General features: G+C 38.7%; 1 protein-coding gene across 1 annotated transcript; it reads left to right on the forward strand.

The window, feature by feature from the left end:
• Positions 1-8,075: 8,075 nt before the first annotated feature.
• LOC122661297 (serine/threonine-protein kinase SRK2A) lies at positions 8,076-14,558 on the forward strand. The gene is made up of 10 exons (XM_043856653.1): positions 8,076-8,207; positions 8,539-8,697; positions 8,844-8,918; positions 9,027-9,128; positions 9,233-9,286; positions 9,373-9,465; positions 9,650-9,742; positions 11,459-11,563; positions 11,659-11,757; positions 13,997-14,558. The coding sequence occupies exons 2-10, from the start codon at positions 8,578-8,580 to the stop codon at positions 14,330-14,332; spliced, it is 1,077 nt and encodes a 358-aa protein (XP_043712588.1). The 5' UTR covers positions 8,076-8,207; positions 8,539-8,577; the 3' UTR covers positions 14,333-14,558.
• Positions 14,559-16,938: the final 2,380 nt, after the last annotated feature.

The raw sequence follows: 16,938 nt of genomic DNA on the forward strand, positions 1-16,938 counted from the left end.
TCTAAGATCCTGTATGTATACAATTATCATCATTAGTGTGACTTGAGAGAGAGAGAGACTATCAAGAGCCAGATAATCTCTTTTCCATTGACAGAGTCCTACCGAAAGAAGGAAAATCTCCATTATTGTTTGGACTTCGTGGAAGGAGATAGTTCATCATTTTCATGAGTTGATTAGAGACATGGCATCAAGCGACTCAAATATTTTTCTAGAACCGTCAGGAGGTAGAGTGCATTACCTCTGTTTAATTTGACCATGATTGTGTGTTGGATAAAACCCCTTATAAGAGAGGAGTGAGAGGAGAGGAGAGTAGAGGGTTGCGCCATAGAGAGACGAGAGAGAAATGGGTTAGAGTTGGCTACATTGTTTGATTCAATTTGGACCGTCGGATTAAAGTACAATACGTGTCAATTTTTTAACGAGGTACTGGGAAGGGAACTGGTAGATGGAAACTTAAGAGGATAAAAATCCGTGTGACCATTTCATACTCCCTCTCCTGGTAACACTCTCTTCGATGACATGTGGATCCCCTATATAAGGTCTCCTATGTACAATTCTCGTGATGCCCTTGGTATTCTTGGCCATTGGCTTGACGTTGGAGATTCCATCGCACATTGGTAACGGAGAACAATTCTACCCCCAAATTACTCATTGAGAATACAAAATCACTGGAATCACTCCCATGAAATGCAACCAAATGGAACATTAGTAATCCCATATTGTACTTTTGACATTAGGGTTTTTATTCTACCCAATTTTATTTTATTTTTGTCATACCATAATTATCAAAATGTAGGATGTCACCCAATACCATTGATAGAGAGACTATGATCATAGAAGAAGTAGGAATGGAAAATGTTCAAAGATAAAATTAGTGATAGGTGTGTCATAAAAAGCTGCCAAACCTTATCAACATGAAGGGCCAAGTTGTGGGTTATTTAAATGGATAAATTTGTAGCTTTTGATCACAAATAATTATTTTTATGCATTTTCAATGGCCTAAGTTCAATGAATACAACTTTTGGGTTTATAAATAGAATAACTTTGAGGGTCCGGACCAAATATCCTTACCAGTTATCATCACTTTGGAAATGAGAGGAATTGATAGGACTTTTCATAAGATATGGATGTTTTCCATTCTGTAATAACTGTTTTTGGTTGCCTATGAATCAACAGACCTTGGCATGGAGCCATGGATTGTAATCTTATAAACCCATGCGGCCATTAAAGCTCCTCAGTAGACCTTGCTGTCTCATCTCACTCTCACTCTCACTCTCACTCTCACTCATTGTTTTTGGTAGAACAGTTGAATCGGCCGATTCGTATCGGTATCCATCATAATCAATATTGATACTTAATCACAATAGATCGGTTGATATGATGGAAAAGTATGGGTATCGACAGTGACTGATACTGATACTGAACTGCTGATATCGTGAACTAAATCCTTGCTCTCTCCACCGAAGTCCCCATCATTATCTTTGGATGGGTTTGGTATGATTTCTATTTCTGTTTTGGCTTTCATAAATTGAAATTATGGTGTTTGATATGATTTTTTTTCACCTTATTGGTGAGAAACTAAAAATAATTTCATCAGAAATAATGAAATAGTTGAGGACCTGTTTCAAAGTCTATTCTGCGTTCCATTTTAATGAGCATGCATAAATAATAGGGGTAAATGTGTCATTTATAATATTTAAAAGGATATGAAAACAAAACCATTCTATTTCACCACCATCACCATCACCACCACCTCCACTACTCCCGTCCAGCCTTGACCCTACTCGTGGCCCAACCGCTATTACCACCATCACCTTTTATCAAATAAATATATACAATCTATTCTCATAAATTGAACTATCAAATGAATTTTTTATTCATGAAATATTTCAGATTAATGCAATCAAAACAATTTCAATTTTTAAAAAAAATATATATTTATTGATTATTTCATAAAATCAATCTGAAATCGAAATCATACCCAATCAGCCCTTCATGTCCAATTTCAAAGCATTTTCGGGCTGTGTTTGATATGTATTCTTGGAATAAATTTTTGAGTCTAGGATGCATTTTGAAATTGATTTTTCTCTATTGTCTCTCTTTTGTTTTTTGGCTAAACTTTACCACTAAAGATGACCCACGAAGGAGCCAAGAAGGGTCGCAGGCGAAGGATGGGTTCAGAACTCTTGATCAACATAACCCATGCACCATTAGGACCAGTGGTCCCAAGTCCCAACCATAAGTCCAAGATCGATGAAGGGATGTCCCTTCATTTTCTCATTTCAGAATATATTCTAAACCTAAAATTTATTTCAAGAATACGTGTCAAACACAAACTCAAATTCATAAACGATAATGGAAGGAAGATAGCCAAATGAAATAAAGGACAGCGGTTGGGGGGAAAACTGTGAGAAGAAGCAGCCAAATGCAACAACACCCATCAAATCTTTTATCTGGTTCCATGTGAACGTGTCTTCGATTTCTGATTTCTACAGTTTGATCCACCACGTGGTGGTGGGTCCCATTATAAATTATAAAGCATAAGTCAATAGGGATAGATACAGAGAGAGAGAGAGAGAGAGAGAGAGAGAGAGAAATCCTTGACTATATTGTCCAATGGAAGAGGGTTTCTATAGGGCAGTGTTCTGCCCACTCCAACGAATGACGGATTTGGAATATACTATCATCAATATTGGGCCTTTTTTTTTTTTGTTGTTTTTTTGATAAGAAAATTTACTAACAAAGGAACAAAATTCTAGAAAGTCTGCATACAAAGGAAGGAAAATACAAAAAGGAGGCGATTCATGCCCAACAAAGTGATGTTGGAGCCTAGATCCTTGAGTTGCTAAGTAGTCTCCCACTGCATTGGCCTCATGAAGTGTGTGAAGGAAGATGATTCTGTCAAACCTGAGAGCGAGCTCCCAACAGTCCGAAACGATAGAGGAGATTCTCCATGGGATTGACTGTGAGACCTTGTTAAGGATGTTGATAACTAGTCGATTGTTTCCTTCATGCCATAGAGAGAGCGAATCTGATAGCCATTGCGTCCGCTACTAAGGCATAATTCCAACCAATACCAATCAAGAAACATGTTATGAAAGATGTGTTGGAGGATCTGCATACTCCACCTATGGCCGCTTTCCCTAGGTTACCGAAACTTGAACCATCCACATTGGATTTAACAAAGCTGTTTGGGGGAGGATTCCACTTAACAAGACGACATCTAGGAGTACTTGGTTGAATGAATCCTTGAACGTGATCTCCTGCCGAGGCCATAGCTCTGAGAATAATCGCATTGCAGTTGAACCTTACTTGCCTAAATGTCATATCCCAGTAGTTGTTCCAGATGTGCCATATGACATTACAGAAAAAGGAAACCCGAAGCCTTTCTTCTCTATTACTGGCATGTTTTGCATTAATAAAAGAGGTGATTCCAGCAATCAGATCATTGCTTGAGAAGTTGTTGAGAAGACCCACTTGTCTCCACAAGTCTTGAATAATCGGACATTCTAGAAATAAATGACTAGCAGTTTGGTGGAAAAGGTGGCGAATATTGCAAATAGGATTGAGATTGAATTCCCTAGAGTTTAAAAGATCTAGGAGGGGTAGTCTTTGATGGAGAATCTTCCAGATAAGATGTTGAATTTTAGGGGTAGTTGGAAGGTATCAGACCTTAAGCCAGAGGGGGTTAGAAGGGAGCAAGCAGCTTGTAATGGCTAGATTAAAAGCTGATGCCACGATGAAGACACCAGTAGAAGTAGGGCCCCACACAAAATGGTTATCGTGGGGGGAAATAGGAAGAGGGCATAGAAAGGATAATGATCGCGATGTCTGGAGGCCATCAGTGAAAAACCTCTTCTCTATGCCATGACAAAGCTAGGGGGTCAATGAAGTGAGCGACTATGGTTGGTGCTTCAGAAGGCAAGGGAAAGGGAGTTGCTAGAGGAGGATGGTTTGGTATCCAATAGTCAAGCCAGGGGCTAATGGATCTACCATTTCCAACTTGGGCCACATAAGGTCTCACTATGTATCATATACATATGAGGAGGATATAAAGGAATCTGTACAAAGGCACTGGAGCAATTTTTTTTCTTGGTAGAAGTTGCTACATGGCTGTTTAATAAGGGGATGGTTCGATTCTTTAACGGTTCTAAACATTTAAAAGTCTCAAATATTCAAATAAATCCAAAATTCTTTAGTATATAAATAACTCTCCAAATATACAAATAATTAAATATATATTTTCTTGCAAAAAGAAGAATATAAATTTTCTTAATTGTAAAGATTAATCAAACATCAATTTTTGAGCATACAACACTCCAATGTTCAAAATAATAATAATAATAACTCGAAAAAATAAGGGATTATTAAAAATAAACACTAAACAAGTAAAAGGCAAGAGATCGCTTTGTGGTTGTGTGGCCTTGCACTAGCGCAAGGGTTAATGAGAGCATGCATAGGTGTATCAGCATGAATGAAAATTTTTGTTTCACAAGGGGCGGGACAGTAATTTTGTGTGATCCTTTGTTTTGGCGTAAGACTCACTCATGACCAGACAACATTCTTTTTTCATAATTAAATGGGAAAAGGTTCTCTAAGCCGCTGGCGTAGGGTATACTAGCGTCTATGTCTCTATTTCTATCTTCCTTACATGACATGTCTTTGCTGCCCTCCAATATACGATACCATTTTACCGTGCCTCATAGGTGGGCTTTTCTATGTCACTTGCTTAGAGAGCCTGCGTCTTTCTAAGTAAATATAAATCTTAAATGGGTTCAAGCAATTTAGGTTCCATTGCGTCAAGAAACCTTCGGTTGATTCCTTCAAAATGGAACCTGCAAAGAGGAAGAGATGAGCAAGGAGAGGCGGTCTTCTCTGGCAGGGGACTCTCCAATGTCTTAGTCAGGTCTTTTTAGCAGCAGACAATTCAAGAGAACTTGAGAAATATTATCGATCTACCTGACCTGTAGGTCTTCTATTTATATGTCAGACTAGGCAAAGGTTGTGCTTCCCTAGAAGATGACGAGTCTTGCGTTCCATGCTGAGCTGTTAAGAGAGTGATGGCTGGAGAGTCCACCATTAATGAGAGTTTCCATATTGTTGATTGGTGGAAGATCTTGTTCCCTTTTTGGTTATGTTTGTTGCCTTCTATGTGGGGATTGTTTCCTCACATAATTAGGTTTCCTGATCTGGATCGGTCGGGTATCGTGCGGGTATAACTTGACGAGTCGGGAATCGCTCCACACAGTTGTGGGTTTGCCACGTCACGTTAATATAAGCGAGCCTTATTTAGGTATATTGGGTTCAAACCAGTACATTATTAAACTTTCAATTTTGGATCCGTTGGGAAACCGATCTTAGAATAGTCTTGTCCCATTTAATAATAGTATCAAAATCAACATCCCAAACCATATTATTTAGTAGGGAAAAAGAACTCTGCCTGACAGTGTACACCGAGCACACAAACACATGGGGGGAGGCATAATGACCACCCCGCCCCCAATGAAATGTGCAAATGATGCCCCACATCTCCCTTTGGCCCCTATGCATGTGTAGGAGTTACAATCTCAAACAGAGAATAGTTCCCTTAATTACTAATGAGATAGATCAGTCTCAGATTTTAACGTGTTAGTTTCCATTTTGATCCCAAATTGACACCCTTAATCTATGTTTGGATGTTAAAAATCTGAAAAAAAAATAAAAAAAGGATTTCAAAAAATTTGGAATTTGAGGAAAAAAATATACATATAAATCAATCATTGGCTCATCATGATTTTTATCTCATTATATTTTTTCCATTTCCCAACAGCCAAACATAACCTTAAGGAATGTAAGTTGGACTTATGGAGGGCCACCCACCAGAGGCAGTAGTATTTATTCTTAGTATTTAGCCTTTTTGTAGTGGACCGACCATCTAATTTGTGGAAATAGTTAAAAAGTATTATGACAAGATAAAGTCATCGAGAGAAGGAATATTTTGGCTGTTTTTTTTTTTCTATTTTTCTGTGTCTCTTTGGATTTGGGGAAAGTTCGTCAACACTTCATCTTCTTGCCAGGTAGCAGTGTAGTCCAAATCAAAAGACTCTTTTGTTCTTTCTTATTAGCAGCTAAAGTGGAGACTTTTCTTTTCAGCTATCATCTTTGGAAACTGAAGCTAAATATGATGCCTTCCTTCTCCCCTGCAATTTGGGATACATTTCTTCTGATTGGACTCCCATCGCTGCCTTGCTTAATTACTCCGAGGCTTCATGGGATTGGGTGGGGTAGGGTGGTCATTTTCGCTCCTATGTGAGGAATTTGAGAGAATTAAAGTGGACAGCGAATTGGAGGTGATAATTATTCGACACTCATCATAGTTGAAGATAGGGGAAGGGTTTTCTGAATTTTACAGAGCATTTACAAGGTTCTAGGTATTGGTACCAGTGTCCGTATGATACCAATATAGTATCATTACAGATCGGTTGGAATCAGACAGTATCGATATTGGCTGATGCCAATACAATATCAATTCGGATTGGCTAGATTCGGTCCGTATCAGCTCGGTATCGAATGTAATTTTAAAACTGAAACAATTTTTGCGTGAGGTATCGAGCTCTGGTGATATCAATAAGTATTGGTTCATATGTCAATAAGATACTAAGAGTGTCAATCGCTTTGGTTTCGGTTATGTGGTTTAGTTCAAGATATAACATGTAGAAATCAAAATAGAACCGAATCGAGAATGGAACACATTTTCAAGACCAAAACCAAATTGACTTGGTTTTATTTATTTGATTCCTTGTTCGGTTTAAGTCTTATTTTAGGTCTTTGGGCTAACTTTTTACATCTTCAACCGAAAAAAAAAAAAAAAAAAAACCCTTGTTTTTTGGGATTTTATTATTGACACCCTTTGTTTGTTGAGTCAAATAATTTATAATCTTACTTTTTTGGCCTTATAGTATGACATAAATTTTTTACAACAAAGATTAGAGTGTCATTACATATGCATACTCGGAAATGTGTATGAATTGACATCTTTTGATAATGACACGATGATATGACATTTTCAATTTATTTTTTTGAAAACTCTTTCATAGACTTATCTTAAAAATCTTTTGAGAATAAATAAAGGGACAATTAAAAGAGGTGTCAAGCTCTAAGTAAACCTATAGAGATATCATTTTAGACACTTCCTTGTTTATTAGCGTTAGAATACACCAAATTTTTTTTCAAACAGTATAAAGAAATAGAATATATCATCCACATTGATTAAAACATTAAAAATAAGTACGTCTCAATAGTATTAGTCATGAAAACATTTTAAATCAAGAAAAGATTATAACTTTTGAAACCAAAACCGAATCAATTTATTCGATTTGGTTTAATTCAATTTTAAACTACTAATTTTAGTTTAAATTTTTTATTTTGGTTCTAAATTGACACCCATGCATACCAATCCTTAGAACCATGATTGACAGTCCTAGTCCTTTTGTGGGCTTAAGAAATCATTTTTTCGTTCCCTGACACAAAGACAACACCTTAAAAGAAAGTGCATCCATAGAACATATATAGTTGGGGAACCGTTTTTTGCATGGAGGGTTAGGGCTCATGGCAGCCAATAAGAGTGTGTGATGACATATTAGGGTGGAAATTCCACCATTCAAAGGAGCAGGGCCGTCATTTTAGCCCCCAATGTGTCTGGATGTGGCCCTTGTGTCCCATGTAAGGAACTTTTCTTGTACATAGTTGCATGACATCTTTTGAGTAGTATTCATTTACTTATCTTGGTTAAAAAAAGAGTTCAAAATCAACAATCAGAAAACTATATTCCAATCCAACAGCTATCAGCTCAAGGAATACAGCCTATTCTGTAGTCCTGGATCTGCTTAACCTACCTATGGGATCATTAAAAAAAGATGGACATGATTCAGGGTCCACAGTCCATCATGCATGTGCCCCACACGTGATGGGGAAATCTCAAAGCATTCATTTTAACATATTATAATACTCCGTGTACTATCCCAGCAACATCTCTGTAAACTTCTCTCTCTCTTCTCAAACAAAGGTACAGAGAAAGATTCCTCTTTCATTTCTTATTGTTCTACTCCTCCCTTTCTTCAATTCTTCTCTTCCTTCACAATTCTTCACTTTCCAAGTTTCCATTGATACAAAAGTTCCAGCTTTTCTCCAGAAGAGTTCCTCGAACCAAGCGAATTAAGGTTCAGAAGGTCAAACATCCGCGTTTTGTCTTTCTCTTTTTCTCCTTACACCACGGCGATTTTGGAGATCGGAACTCAGAAGAAGAAAAACAATTAATGGAAAACCTATTGGATGCAAGCTAGCGATGGGATCTTAAAACCCAGTTTTTAATTTTTTTTAATGGTTGTCTCACGTGTCCTTCGTTAAAAACCCCAAACTGTTGGTTTCGATTTCGTCATCGATTCTTCTCTGCCGACTCTGTAAGTTTCTGAGCTTGGAATTGTGAAAGGAGAGACATGAGGAGTAGCTGAAATTTGAAAGTTGTTTTTGAATTGAAGATCTTGGTTGGTGGGTATATAGAAGTTTGAGGAATTAAGGGGAGAGAAAGAGAGAAAAAAGATGGATAAGTACGAGCTTGTGAGAGATATTGGGTCTGGGAATTTTGGTGTGGCGAGGCTTATGAGGAACAAGGAATCCAAAGAGCTTGTCGCCATGAAATACATCGAGCGTGGACACAAGGTTTGTTAAAATTCGAAATCTTTCGGTAGTTTTGAATTTTTTTTTCGCCAAAAATCAGTCCTGTAGTTGTAATTTCGGTTCAAGGTCGAATTTGTTGTTTATGGATCGAATTCTGTTTCAATTCTTTGTTCTTTCTGTCGTGGCAGATCGACGAGAATGTGGCGAGAGAGATCATAAACCACAGATCGCTTCGACACCCCAACATAATTCGATTCAAGGAGGTAACTATTCGTTTATTTATTTATTTTTTAAAATCTGCTTCTTATCGTGTTCAAAAGCTCTCCGTCGCTTAGTCTCAGTGGCTGTAATTAGGGTTTTTGATTTCGCAGGTTGTCTTGACACCGACCCATCTCGCCATCGTCATGGAATATGCCGCAGGGGGAGAGCTCTTCGAGCGAATCTGCACCGCTGGAAGATTCAGTGAGGACGAGGTTTAATCTTTCTCTTTCACTCGGCTCTGCTTTCTCCTTTCTGAGTTTCTTCTTCTTCTTCTTCATTCCCCAAGTAATTTAACTATTCTTCTTGACATTTTCAGGCCAGATATTTCTTTCAGCAGCTTATCTCAGGTGTCAGTTTCTGTCATTCGATGGTAAAATGACTCGAATTCCTTTTACAGATTCTCAAATTTGAATGTACTCTCTCTCTCTCAATTAAATTTTCTTCTCTGAATTCCAGCAAATCTGCCATCGAGACTTGAAGCTCGAGAACACTCTATTGGATGGAAGCCCAGCTCCTCGCCTGAAAATATGTGATTTCGGTTACTCCAAGGTATGCAAATTTAATGCAAAAGAATGACTACTAACAATTATTATATTTCAAGACCCAATTTTAATACGAAAATTTTTTATTTCCTCTGTTCGGTTTCTTAAATTCAAATGATTACAACTAACAATGAGCTTTCAAGACCTAAATTCTTAGATTTTTCTTTCTGGTTTTCTGAATTTCTCTGCAGTCGTCTCTGTTGCATTCAAGACCCAAATCGACTGTCGGAACTCCGGCATATATCGCTCCGGAGGTTCTTTCCCGGCGAGAGTACGACGGAAAGGTACATTTCGTAATTTCGTTTCCTTTTTTGGACAAATTGATAACCGCTTCTGCGTTCCCAGATGTATATCGTTGCCCATCCGCCACGTTCGTATTTCCTGCTCCTACTTCCTTTAAAATACTTGTGCACCAAACGTGGTAGGGCCTACTGTTCTGCTTTTGTTGAATATATACGGTGCCTATTTTGACTGTGTATGAGGAGTATGGTAGTTTCCTAGTCTTGGCCTACCCATCAACGTTCATTATGATGTTAAACTGACACCCAAACTTCTTGATTGTCACAGTTCAAGGAAAGAGCCCTTCTGATTAAGGATTTTAAACTCCGAATCGGAGATTGAATCAGCCGGAATCAGTCCCAAAAATCCTAAAATTGGCTCCAGATCTGAAAACCTAGTGATCCAGTCCAAAAAACCCTAGAATCGATTGCCCAATGGATCGTTCGAATATTCGACCGATCCGATACCAATATTTAAAACATGGGAAGTAGTTTTCTGTTTGGTAGAGTACGCCAACACTCCCAGGTGTCTATCTCTCTCCTCAAAACAAGGGGGCATAGGTGTCTTTTCATATGAGGAGGAGAGAGAGAGACTCATGGGAGTGCTGGTGTAGGCCACACTCCTGGACAGAGTTCTTTTCGCTTAAAACATTGTTTCTGATGGAAGAATGGTTGAGATTGTTTGGAGGTGTGAATTCTGGTTTCTTCCCAGTAATCCAAATCCAAGGGGCTTGCCGGTATCTAGACTTTTTCAAGGTTTATTATCAAACTAGATTGAACTGGGAAACTAGATTGTTACTTTTAGAAAAGAGAGCCCTTGATTTTGGTTCTCTTGCCATTAAAAACCTAAATATTGAATATTGAAAGGTTCACCTCCCAACTTTTGTGGAACTAGAAGGGGATTATTTCTGAAGCCTCTGTATTGATCAAATGAATTTCATGTTTACTCTTCCTTCTGTGTTGCACAATTTTGGTTTTCGAATGAACCGCTGATTTAATCTTTTTTATTGGTGGACCTCCACTTACTTGTGTGATAACATGAACTTTGTACAACTGAACTAATAGATACAGAAACATGTAGTAAACCTAATTCCATTGCATTACCATTTGATATGAGTCTGTCAATTCTTGACCAGGAAGGTCCTATCTTAACTTGATGATAACCATATGAGCCGTATTTTCTTTGTAGAACAAGGATAACAATATAGTTGTCAAGGCATCACCTAGGCGTCCAGGTGCCTTTCTCTTGCCTTGATTTCTGGTGTTGCCTTGGTCGCCTAGGTGACACCTTGTCGCCTTGTTGATGTTGACTTGGTTTTTAACCCCCTTGGTTCGCCTAGGCGCCTTAACAACTATGAACAGTAGTAACTACTTAAAAGTGTTACGTTTTGCTTTTGTTTTTGTTCTTTTTTTTTGTTTTTTAAACCAAAAGGGTTATGTGGTGGTTAAGTTCCATTCTTTGCAAGCTTTTCTTCAGATGATTAGGGTGGCTCCTTTCTATCAATCTGAACCATTCATCCATTTGAGTTATAATGGCTGAAAAATCAAAAGTAAAATAATTCTAATATATTCATTTATCAGCATGACCTGTACCTACTTTATAATTAATTAAATTTCTTTCATCTAAGCACACATGGTGTGTGTCCAACTTCTATTTTGTACATCTGAGCGTTAGCATGTAATGTTTAATCTATTGATATTGGTGTTTTTTGCATCATTTAGATGGCAGATGTCTGGTCATGTGGAGTCACTCTTTATGTTATGTTGGTTGGAGCTTATCCTTTTGAAGACCAAGAAGACCCCAAAAACTTCAGGAAAACTATCGGAGTTAGTATCTCTCCTCTCTGTTTGATCGTTTCTACCTATTCATGCTTACCTATTCTCTTAATCATTTATATTTCCTTTATGATATTTTTCTGCAGCGGATAATGGCTGTTCAATACAAAATCCCGGACTATGTTCACATATCTCAAGATTGCAAGCATCTCCTTTCTCGCATATTTGTTGCAAACTCATCCAAGGTATGTGTAGTGTTGAAACCGTCAAAGTATTTCACTTCAAGGAAAATTTTCTGCCAGTATAGTGAGATGAAAGTCATCAATTAGTGTGTGTTGCCATTATAGAAGTACATGGTCATAACATTTATTGCTACATTGTTATCAGTTATCAATATTAAAGGCAAGATTTCTAAAAAAAATTGGACCGACAGGCCCTGTAATATGGGGGAAAAAAACTGCATCCAAGTGCATGAGGCTCCCGCTACTGCAGGGTCCAGGAGGGGTAAATGTATGCAGCCTTACCCCCTCCTTCACAGGTTGTTTCCAAGTTTTGAACCAAAAACCAACATATTGCAATGGCACAACTTAACCGTTGCACCAACGCTCGCCAACGCTTGCCCACTAATTTGGGGAAAAAAGGGAAAAGACTAAAAGTTCAAGGATCGCAATCCAATTGTCTAGTCTAATGGTCTTTTAAAACATTTTTTTATCAGAATTTATTTTTAAACATTAATTGAAGGTACTACGCAACATCTTTTTGCATAGTTCTGCTAGCATTAGTGCTGAACACTGGGTTTATACAAGCCAACTTCAAAGAAATTGTTGTTTTTATGATCAGAACTAGTTTAGTGGTTGTCTAGAGGCATTTATTCTAATGGTGGATGTGATATTGATGTGACTAGTGTTTGTGTAAGGTTATGGCCAGGAAAAGGAAGGAAGAAGAGATGTATCACTTGACGGAGACTAGGTGGGGTAGTCATGGGTTTTGCTTGTCCCCTGTTCACGAAGAGACCTTTGTGGTATCATTGTAGTTCAGGAAAGTTAGGCTCTTAGCATTAAGTTTACAATTTCTTATTCTTGATTCTGTAGGTGCATACTGCAGCACTTGCGATGAACAATGCCAGGCTCAGGTGGTTACTGACATATTTGGGTGCATTGGCTATTCAGTTGACAATCGGGGGATTCATAAGATATGATGTGAAGATGTTAGTCAGATAAATTCTTTTGCACATTTTTTGCTTCACCATGGTCAGATTTTGGTAGCATCATCCTACTCAAAGAGACAATCCTTATGATTCCTCATTTTCACACCAATGTCTTTCCTTTCTGCCCTTTGTGACAGTTATGGCTGAGGTGGGGTCAAACTCCATCAGATAGTTGCCAGTCCAAACCAGTCCTATGCGAGTTCTTCGTGTCTTTTTCCTCATTGTGTGTGTCCAATTCATTGCTTGGATACCATCACCTTATAGAACTTCTCTAGTGATGGCTTCTGCAAGGGCTATTTCTCAATAATGAACAGAACAGTAAGGCCCGGACATCCACTGACCACTATTGATGCAGCATGGTGTTGCAGCTTGTGCTATGTGCAAAGTGTTCCATGGCTGTATAGCATCAGGCTGCAGATAAGCTAGTTGATCACACACTAGTCTTCTAAGTTTTCTAGGTTTTGTGTGTAAATCAGGTCCTGTGTACTTTGCACGATGTGGAAATTTATATGCTATTTATGAATCTAATTTTTGCAGTATTTTTCAGGAAGGGGTGCTTTAGGCAAAGTTTTCTACCTGTCTATGCATGACACAGTGTTTAAGGTTGGTCAAAGTTAGTGAAGCCTCTTAGGGTGTTACAGGGTATTTCTCATTCAATTTGTTATCATCATCTTTTGCCGGAGCCAAGGCTGCAGTATTTGATGCGGATTTTTTAGGTTTCTATGGAATAGTTAGTTGATAAGTTAAGGCATCTCAATGTTTGAAATTTGCTTGCAATTGTACTGGCATATGGTTGTGATAGAATGGTATATATCTTGACGCACTGGAACAAGTTCATTACTAGATGCTCATAGGATATTTATTTTTTCTCGAAAGGGAAAACACATCAGTGACCTGATTACTGCCTTTTGTTCATTTAGATAGAGATTACTGACCCAGAATCCTGACTCATATTGGGGAAATAACTCTTGTCGGCTTTAATAGCTGAATGTATTTAACTGTTTTCCTATTTTGCCCCCCTGACCTCTAGATATTGACAGGGCCATGCTTCTACTCATGGTCTGATGTTTTTGGCTAAAGCCCAATACAGGATTGAACTCTCTGCTTAACCATTAAAGAGTTAGTGAGCCATTTGTATGCTGCACATACATCAACAAGGATGAATCCAGTTGTCAGAATATCTTTTTAGCGTTGCTAGTTATGCAACACTACTAGTCTATATCGCTACTTCACTAATCATTTATTTTTGCAAAATTGCTTGTTTGGTGAATTTGCAGCGGATTACCATTAAGGAAATCAAGAGCCATCCATGGTTCTTAAAGAACTTGCCAAGGGAGCTAACAGAAACTGCTCAAGCCATCTATTATCAAAGAGACAACCCAAACAACCCAAGCTATTCCCTTCAAACCGTAGAGGAAGTAATGAAAATTGTGGGAGAAGCAAGAACACCACCTCCAGTCTCTAGGTCTATTGGGGGCTTCGGCTGGGGTGGTGAGGAAGATGAAGAGGATGGCAGGGTAGAAGAGGAAGAAGTAGAAGAGGAGGAAGATGAAGATGAGTATGACAAAAGAGTTAAGCAGGTACATGCTAGTGGAGAATTTCCAATCAGTTAAAAAGGACTATGCTTTTTACTTTGTTATCAGCAAAATATTAATTTGATTTTGGGATTTCCATAGAAGATTAGAAGGTTTCTCATGTGTGTAAAAAGTTATATACTACTGCTTCAAACTTGAGAGTTTTAAATGATTGTAAACGTCAAATATTGTCCTATTAAGAGGTCTATGTATTTAACTTCAAAAGTTTGGTGCAGAGCATATAATCAAGTAATTTAGTATCTCACTGTGAGGTGTGAAGTTTTGGTTTACTTGTTCTGTTAGTACTTTTTATTCTTGATATGGAATTCATCGACACTAGAATCTAATTTTTTCTGTCAAATTGTTTATGTATCAAAAGCAAACCCTAGGATTTCGATGGTGGGTGAACCGTCCTCTACGGGTGGAGGGAAACCGCCCTCTAGTTTCGAAGTTTGCCCCGCTTCGATATTTTTTTGGTGGCGAAATTTTGTGAGGTCTGTGATGGCATGGAGGGCTTGGACCAATAGGACCAACCTAGAGCCCATCACTGATCTCGAATTGGGGTGCAGGCGCAAAGCCCGGGCGGGATGTTTCAACCCGACCCGATGGATATATTTGACTTGGAGGAGTATTACCTTGTTTTATTGTCTTGTTGTGTAAGCAAGAGCAGAAGTAAGATTTTGGCCATTGGCTCCACCTCCACCTCCACCTCCACCTCCACCTCCACCCACGCCCCCGCCACCCACACTTCCAATTCAACACCCTTGACCCTTACCCCCGGCAGTTGATAACTGCCTGTGCCCCCACCCTCACCCTCAACCATGCAAGTTGCAACACCCAGCTCTGCCCCTGCGAGCATGCATGTATGGGGTCTGAACACAGAAAAGCTTTCAAAGTCATGTAGTCAATTAAGCATTTAAAGTTGCTAACTTCATTTGCATGTCTTGGGTTCTAGGTTTGACGCCATTAGAATTCAAGCTGTGAAGAATTTTCAGAAATCTTCGTAAAATAACAATTTGACCAGTTAGCAGATAAGTCTATGGCATTTATAAATACTTATCGAAACTCCCAGTCTTTACAATTAAAACAGAACCACTGCCTCTGCCCAGACCCAATTGCTTTTATAAAACCTAATCTTTCTCTTCTGTACTTTTCTCATCACCAAGTTTCATTTTTCTACATATCAAAATGTGGTTAAAGCCATTTACTGGTTCCCAAATCTGAGTTAAAAAACCCATCAATTAAGACCCTCTTATCAATCGGTACAAGAAACTCAAAACGCCAGAGATTTTGTTGCCATGACAAGCCAAGCTTCTTCACGGAAGATCTTCATTGATTCCTCCATGAGTGGAGAACAAAAAAAAAAAACGACTTAGTGGAGAACAACCCGTTACTATTCCTCTATCACAGACTCAGTGAGTTTTTCGATTGACTCAATCATAAACCCCAAAAATGCATGCTCACATGCGGGACTGTATGTTGCAACTTACACAGGTGAGGAGCGGAGGCAGGAGTCAAGGGCTGGGGACAGGGGTCAAGGGTGGAGCATTGCTGTGGAATTGCAGGGGTTGATGGTGAGACAGGGGTGAGGGTGGGAGTGGAGGTAGGGGCCAAGGATGCGGCATGGCTGGGAAGTTGCAGTGATGGGCGGAGGAAGTGAAACAAGTGGAGGGGGGTGGGGTGGGGACTGCGGTAAGTGATGAACGCGAGGTAGTTGCAGAAATTGGGGGAGGGGGCATGGGACGGATTGGGTAAGGATAATTAAGGGTAACATGGGAAATTAAAATTTTTTTTTTGGTTAATCTGGTTAATGCTATCTTGGTCTGGGTACCGCAAACATAATATGTAAAGCATTGGGTATCTTAGCTATAATTTCACAAAACATAAGGTACCCTAGGCTCCATTTACCCGAAAGAAATTACTGAAACAAGCTTCTTGTGAACCTTGGCAATGGAGAGAGCATCATAGTGGAAATATTGAATGCGAGACTGAGAATGCTACTTGGTCGCATGGCCCATATGATTCCTACATGTAAACACCAAAACATGTAACAATACCAAATTACCCCCACAAAAGGAGGAAACCCCATTAGGACAATGATTGCACGTGTGTTTTCCTTTTAAAAATAAAAAATTGTAATGCGACTAGATTAGCAACAATTGGGTTTCACATTACAAAAGGTCAAAAGTAACTAGTCAAACTTTCTTTTAACCATATTAACCATTATAAAGATCGACATTACAAAACTAACCAAAACAGCGTTTTCCTTTCACTTCACTGTGGTTGATGACATTTTTACCCTCATTTTTTCCCTCTCTGTTTGCAATCGTTACCTTTACCTCCTAATTGAACACCACCGTTAAATTTTTCGACTCACCGCTGCAAATCCGCGTTGATAGGAAACCCAGGAAACCCTACAACCATGATATTCAGAAACCGTTCAGCTTCAGTCCACCAACAACATTCATAAAGGATTTCTCTTTGGCGAGAGAGAGAGAGAGAAGAACAGAGGAAAGAGGATTTGATCTAAGTCATCTCTAACCCTAGGGAAGTCATGAAAGTCAAAATAGTTCTCTCCAGAAGATCCTACTAAACCAGCAGGTTCTAGCATTAAATAGTGTGACAACCAAATTAATAATCCACAA

Source organism: Telopea speciosissima, chromosome 5, assembly GCF_018873765.1.
Source record: "Telopea speciosissima isolate NSW1024214 ecotype Mountain lineage chromosome 5, Tspe_v1, whole genome shotgun sequence".
In the NCBI taxonomy this organism is placed as follows: Eukaryota; Viridiplantae; Streptophyta; class Magnoliopsida; order Proteales; family Proteaceae; genus Telopea; species Telopea speciosissima.

Coding starts and splice junctions, on each gene's coding strand:
- LOC122661297 (XM_043856653.1), top strand. CDS start 8,578: ATGGATAAGTACGAGCTTGTGAGAGATATTGGGTCTGGGAATTTTGGT. Junction 8,919..9,026: donor ACATAATTCGATTCAAGGAG/GTAACTATTCGT, acceptor TTGATTTCGCAG/GTTGTCTTGACACCGACCCA. Junction 9,287..9,372: donor TCAGTTTCTGTCATTCGATG/GTAAAATGACTC, acceptor TCTGAATTCCAG/CAAATCTGCCATCGAGACTT.